The sequence below is a fragment of the Mercurialis annua genome, linkage group LG5, assembly GCF_937616625.2.
Source record: "Mercurialis annua linkage group LG5, ddMerAnnu1.2, whole genome shotgun sequence".
Classification (NCBI taxonomy): Eukaryota; Viridiplantae; Streptophyta; class Magnoliopsida; order Malpighiales; family Euphorbiaceae; genus Mercurialis; species Mercurialis annua.
In genome coordinates this window covers 3,038,735-3,045,413 of record NC_065574.1, presented here as the reverse complement: position 1 = coordinate 3,045,413, position 6,679 = coordinate 3,038,735, and the positions used below count along the sequence as shown (strand labels likewise).

At 32.8% G+C, this 6,679-nt stretch overlaps 1 protein-coding gene across 1 annotated transcript; it reads right to left on the bottom strand.

Moving 5' to 3' along the window:
* Nucleotides 1-576: 576 nt before the first annotated feature.
* Nucleotides 577-6,679, bottom strand: LOC126680588 (LRR receptor-like serine/threonine-protein kinase IOS1). The gene is made up of 14 exons (XM_050375738.2): nucleotides 6,483-6,679; nucleotides 6,300-6,377; nucleotides 5,115-5,652; nucleotides 3,946-4,421; nucleotides 3,440-3,578; nucleotides 3,286-3,357; nucleotides 3,133-3,204; nucleotides 2,911-2,991; nucleotides 2,660-2,820; nucleotides 2,166-2,401; nucleotides 1,779-1,905; nucleotides 1,636-1,698; nucleotides 1,273-1,462; nucleotides 577-1,174 (listed from the first exon to the last, which is right to left on the bottom strand). Exons 1-14 carry the CDS (start codon nucleotides 6,535-6,537, stop codon nucleotides 775-777), a joined length of 2,688 nt encoding a protein of 895 aa, XP_050231695.1. The 5' UTR covers nucleotides 6,538-6,679; the 3' UTR covers nucleotides 577-774.

The following is a 6,679-nucleotide window of genomic DNA, read 5'->3' as shown; positions in this document are numbered from 1 at the left end:
TAAGCTTTTTTATACATTTTTTTTTATTTAATAGTTTCTTATTTTTCTTAACTTTTTTTATTTACTTTTTTTTAAAATTTTTAAATTTTTTAAAATGTTAATAAATATTGAAAAATTAAATTGAAGTCAATCATTCATTAAATTTCATAATAATATAATTTTTCTTAATACATATTTAAAATATGAATTTAGGGTAAATTGAACTATCTTTTTAGTTGAATTTTTTTGACTTAATTGATTAACACCAAAACTAAACGAAAGAACTAAAAATATTAACGAAAACAAAAGTAGAAAAATATATTGTTTGTTTTTCAAATAAGAGGGATAGAAGTGTAAATTATGATATATATATATATATAGAGAGAGAGAGAGAGAGAGAGAGAGTAAATTGCTGATATTACAATTATCTCAAATCTTGTACCGGATTTAAAAACTTAATTTTACAATTAAGTTCAATATGAATTGGAGCCCCTATTAGCTCCATTTTCTTTAAGGATGAATTTCAATTTTTAGTTTTAGATAAAATTATTATATAAATCCGAAAAAGTCGGTTCAACTAATTGAAACTTGTTTTTTTTTTCTTCTTATTTTATTTGTACATCAATAAGTTGATTTGACTGTTCTATGAATCCAAAACGAAAAATGGGAATTCGAAGTTCCTTTCATGGAAGAGGAACAAACCATAGGCTAAACTGTAAAATTAATTTTCATAAGAATACATGCATATAATTTTTTTTGGCTTAACCCAAAGTTGAGTCCTAGTATTTACTTCTACTACCTTGCCAATGGAGTTGATTCATTAACTGTTGCAATAGAGCTCATCGATTCGCTCTCATTCCCCGGCCGTGCTCGAGCTGTTTCCGCGGCTAAGCAGTCGCTCAATTCTGTCACAACTTGACTCATATTCGGTCTGCCAGCAGAAGTTGGAGAAGCACAAGCCATTGCTATTTCTACAGCTTTCCAAACCGAGTTAACGTTGAACTCGTCACCTAGTAACGGATCAATCACAGCTTTTATATCACCGTTTTCAAGAAAAGATTTCACCCACTGAGCTATGTGAATAGTCTTGTCGTCTGCTAAAGCAATCACCGGCCTGCCTGTGATTATCTTCAACAGAACAATCCCGAAACTGTACACATCGCTTTTTTCTGTTAGCCAGTTTGTCAAAGAATACCTGAAAACAGAAAAAACAGTTTGGAATTTAGTTAATGTCAGTCTAAAATTGATAGAGAAACTGTGTTTTCTTGATTTAATTTGATATGAAATGCTCACTCAGGATCAAGATAGCCAGGGGTTCCGGCCACGACGGTTGATAAGTGAGTGCCACCTTCAACTGGGAATGATTTCGACAGTCCAAAATCGGCTAGTTTAGCTTGGAATTTGTCATTTAGTAATATATTTGCTGTCTTTATATCTCTATGTACAATCGGCGGCTTGCACCCACTGTGCAGATATTCCAATCCTGCATGAAAACAAAAATGCTGAGAAGGAAAATGCTGAAATAATATAATTATGAAAGTTTCTGAGTTTAAGAAGCGTTTTCGTTAATAGAAACGAATGCTGAAACATAGGACTCGACATGTTTTCGTGTAACATAGCAGGTAATTAAGTAAGGCGATAGATGACATGACAAACCTTTTGCTGCTTCAACTACAATGTCTAATCTTCGCTCCCAATTCAATAGTTGTCTGTTTCTACCTGAATATTTATGCAAAATCCGTGTCAAGTTTTATGAATGTTGTTGAGTTCTGCATAATTTCAAAACTAATTAAGCTAACCTGACATAAGGTGATCTAAGTCTCCATTATCCATGTACTCATACAGAAGCCCCATTTTAGTGCCTTCCTCACAGTACCCAACAAGGTTTGTCAAGTTTCTGTGATGAACTCTCACAAGCAGCTTAACCTGAATCACAACCAATATCTTAGTCAAACACACAAGATTGTGGTGAACTATCGCTCATGTAGCCAACGGAAAAATAACGTGGCGCCCAGCTTTTCCGTTGCAATATAAGCAATTATTAGCGGAATTGTGATAGTTACTCTCGTTTTTGGAAAATGAAAGTTGGATTTTCAAAATGTAAAAAATAAAACGATGGTAACTGAAGTATAAAATGCCTATAGTTCATTAACCGTAAATACTTTTATTCTGATAAAGGTACGTACCTCAGCCTGAAACTCCTTATAGCCTTGGCCTGACGACGAAGACAGCATCTTCACAGCTACCGGAGTATGATCATCTAGGTAGCCATGATATACAGATCCAAAGCCTCCTTGACCCAAAATTCTCTCGAAATTGTTTGTCATTTTTACTACCTCAGCGTAAGTGAAATGATGCACCTTCGACTCCAGAGGCTCATATATGTTGCTAGTTTTTGCATTCTCTTCAACTACTAGTGATGCTTTATAAAGAAACATAACGAAATTAGTATGCTGAATCTAGAATTTCTTATACGGTAGTTTAAAATTTGTTCTGAAATGATGTGGAAAAAATGGATCGAAAATCTGAATTATTCTGTCCGAATGTGAAAGTGTGCCAAACTTGTTTCTTTTTAGGCCAAATTTATTGGTAAGGAATCATGATTGTTTCCCTGTTACCAATCAAATTAGACTTAGAAATCGCCTAATTTGTACATTTTGGATAAAATTACGAGTCATACCTCGTTGATTTCTCCTTTTACGAATATAGAATAAGCCGGCCAGAGCAGAAACGAGTATTAGTACTCCAGCAATTGATGCCACTACTGCAACAATTGAGTTGTTCTTCTTTTTGTCACCATTGCATGAACTTTTCGAACAAAGATTCGGATTTCCGTCGACACTAAGCAATATAATTAATCAAAGACTAAGTATGTCATGTTTTAAGAAAAAATAAATCAAGTTAAACTCTTATAGCTATGAATATATTTACCTTAACACCAGAGAATTCTGATTTGACTTTTCAAGAAGTGAAGATGGAATTGAACCGCTGAGATTGTTTCCTGCCAAATTCCTGCAGATGAATGTGTATAAGATTTTTTTCTAAGTTTCATGATTAAATAAAATAACACGAAAATAAAATAGCACAAAAATTTAATATCCCTTCAAACAGATTTAAAATTTTCAATTGATTAGTACCAATGAAGTAACTTACAGGAATTTCAAGGATGGAAACTGAGAAAGAAAATCAGGCACTGTTCCGGTTAATTCATTGTTTGATAGGTCCCTGCGATTGTGATACATATTTGTTAAAAAAAAAGTTGTTGGCATTGAGGTAATGTGAAAACACTACTTTATGTGAACTTACAGAGATTCTAACGATGTCAGGGCGGATATGGAGGACGGTATTTCGCCGGTCAATCCGATTGATGATAAGTTCCTAATTCAAATTCAGTACTATTATAAGATTGGTATATTCAAATTAGTATGATATTTCTGACTTAATTAAATGATTGACTTACAATGATATGATTCTAGGCACATTATTTCCAATATAGCTGCAATTTAGTCCTTCCCACAAATAGGCTCGAGGAGTGCATGGATCTCCTTGCCAATTTCTTTTAATTCCATATGATGATTTGATATTCGTAATTGCATCAACTGATTATTCATATGTACATACAGTACAAACAGTTAAAAACTGCAGTTAATTGCTAATACATGACTTATAGACTCTAGCGGATTAAAAATTTTCCGCGGTTTCTGAAAATATAAAGCTTAGCCTATTTTAAGGTCATGTACTTTCTATTTTTTTCGTCCTTAGACGTTTTTGTTTCTGTACTTGCGAAAACAGTTTTATAAAATCCTTTTATTTCTTTACTTGGTCCTTACGAGTACACCATACTTCCGCACTTTTGTTAGCAGAAGAACTTCATAAAACTGTTTTCGAAAGTACAAGGACCAAGTAAAATAAAACTATGCAATATATATAAGTGGTAAGAAAGTTTGAATGCAATAAAAAACATACCATCTTCTTGGTTAGACTCGGGTTGTAAGACGTCAACTAAATAATAAATCTCGATGGCGTTGAGAAGAGGCGGAAGGGTGGAATTTCCTGTTTTAAAGATTGAAAACTCGTACTTTCCGGCGGTCATCACTGACGGACTAAATACACTTGTTGTGTACAAATAGTCAGGACGTAAAGGCCCGTACCAATGTTCTCCATTCAAAGAAATGTTAAATTGTCTGGACTGGTTAGCTTCCAGCTTTACAAGCTCAGCAAAATGCATGTAAACCAAGAATCTGAAAGAGGAGTCTTCAAAATTTATATTGATTATCATTGGCTTATCGGGGTTCGCAGGTGTTCCGGCGCTGTTCATGACGACGGACGGTGGCCGATAAACATTCTGAGCTTGTGAATCAATAGTTTCTGAGGTTGTTATCTCTGCCCATTCAAAGTAATGGTATGGAGCCCAGATACGGTCATAAGCATCCTCTGCATACCTGAAACAGTTTTCTGACTATTAAAAAAAAAACTCATATCTACAATTATGTCAAATTACTATTTTATACATAAATTTAAAAAATTTACAGTTTTTTACTAATTTTTAGATATCAGCTGAAATTCCATTTATAAGGAGTTCTTTTTAAATGAAATTTAAATAACAGGGGAAAACAATAAATTTAAAAATTCAGTAAAAAATAGAAATTTTAACCTAAATTCAGGATGATATTAATTATTAGGCAAAAGGTACAAAAAAATTTCATAGTTTTCATAAAAGTACAGATTAGCCCTCAAACTATTTTTGGAAACAATTGAGCCGTTTTTATTGTCAAAATAGAACAAATGAACCCTTTCGTCTAACACCATTAGAAACACCCCTTAATTGCTGACATGTCTCTTATAACCATATAAAAAAATGTGTAAAAATAATCTTAATATTTAAAATATTTACCAAAAACTTGAGGGGTTAAGTGTATAAAAAGCAAATTAACAGGCCTTAAATGCTCTTTTTTTTAAATAATTAAGGACCTTTTTGCACAATTTGAAAACATAGGCTTAAGTGGCCCAGAAAATATAAAGGACTTATACGTTCTTTTTGAAAAACTTGAAGAGTTCTTTTTGTACCTTTTACCTAATTATTATTAATAATATAACTATGGATATATCATAATTCAGGTAGAAAATTGTGTTACCTGATTGTTTGATTTGTCGTTGAAGCAACATCGAACCGCGCAAATCGAGCCAAAGATCCGAAACTAGTGTTATACATTTGATTACTTAGACGCCTAACTTCCAATGCTGATATAAAAGGTGTGCCTGAGCCAGTGTTCACCAGACAGACATCTACATAACTCAAATTAATCAAATGTATGATTTCATGAGTGATAATGGTAGTTGAATTAACTGTATCAACTGTCTCCCATTTGTTCGGTCCTAAAAACAAATCGAATTGCGGCGCTTTGTTCTGACTGTCGTAATTTGCATATAGAAATTCGACTCTGATTAAATATTTTCCCTTTTTTAATCCAATTTTGTAGCAGTTTCTTTCTCCTTCAGGAAAGCTTCTGACATTCTGAAGTGTCTGGTCTATGTTGAAGCCTCTGTATTCTGTTGCTATGTTATTACTTCTTCCAGTGTCGATAAATGCTGCGTCGGAAACATAAACCAGGCCCGTCCTCTTATTGCTATACGTCGCATTTTGTGATATTCCGCAATCTATATTGAAGAATCCTGACAAGAGAAATAAAAAAGACATTAGATCGACTCTTGTCAGAATTGCTGAGTTTTTTTTATTTTTTCGGGTCACTAAACTTTTGTGTTATGTTATAGATAATTTTCACCAAAGATTCTCCACTTTTTCTCTTTCTCTCCATCCGTCCCTAAAGTTTAAAACATATTCCAACCGTCCATGCACTTCAAATTTAACCTATGTCTATATTGAAATAAAATAAAACTTTTCTAGCTAAAGGCAAAATGAATTTATCTATTTATAACTATAGCCCGTCTGTGAAATATACTAAATTTTTTAATTTTGTCACTCTGGTCTATTATTTCTTCGACTAATTACTAATAAATCCACAACTCGTTTTGAGTTGACGTGTCGCAATGTTATAAGTCCATATGTACAACACTTATCCTATTCGACATGCAATATCGCGCCATACCAGCTATGGGTATATTTGGCGAAACTAAAACAAATGATGGACCAAAGTGATAAGATTTATAAAGATATAAATGGAAAATATGTATAAGTTATGGGTAAATAAATTCATTTTGCCAAAATAAAATTATACAAAAGTTTAATTAGTGACCCCGGAAATTTAATATCGGATAAACAGGACTATTGAACTTCATATCTTTTACATTTTTGTTCATACCTGAATCTTCTTGAGCTTGAACAGACACTGTAAGAGTAGTGATAGCAAGTAAAAGAAGTAAGAGATATCTCATTATACCTACAAATTAAGAAGAAGACCAACAGAAAATCAACTAAAAATGTGATTAATCTTATAATGCAGAATTATTAGCTGAAACATAAAATTTTGGCATTATAAGATTACCTCCTGAAGCCAATTTCGATGGAAAAACCAGCCAAATCTTCTCAGCCAAAATCATTTTTCGAGCTTAACGCACAATAATTTATTTATTTTGTTAGTTCTTTAAAGATTAGCTCTGTCTTGCTTCAGACTTTTAAGTACAAGATTCATGCAAAACTATTGAAAAGTCCACACGTTATAGCATAGAATTTTTTTGAGTC

Excerpts from the sequence above, each read along its gene's own strand:
- LOC126680588 (XM_050375738.2), bottom strand. The coding sequence starts at position 6,537 with ATGATTTTGGCTGAGAAGATTTGGCTGGTTTTTCCATCGAAATTGGCT. Across the intron at positions 5,653-6,299 it reads TCAAGCTCAAGAAGATTCAG|GATTCTTCAATATAGATTGC; the intron begins GTATGAACAAAA and ends TTCTCTTGTCAG. Across the intron at positions 2,992-3,132 it reads TTTCCATCCTTGAAATTCCT|GAATTTGGCAGGAAACAATC; the intron begins GTAAGTTACTTC and ends ATTCATCTGCAG.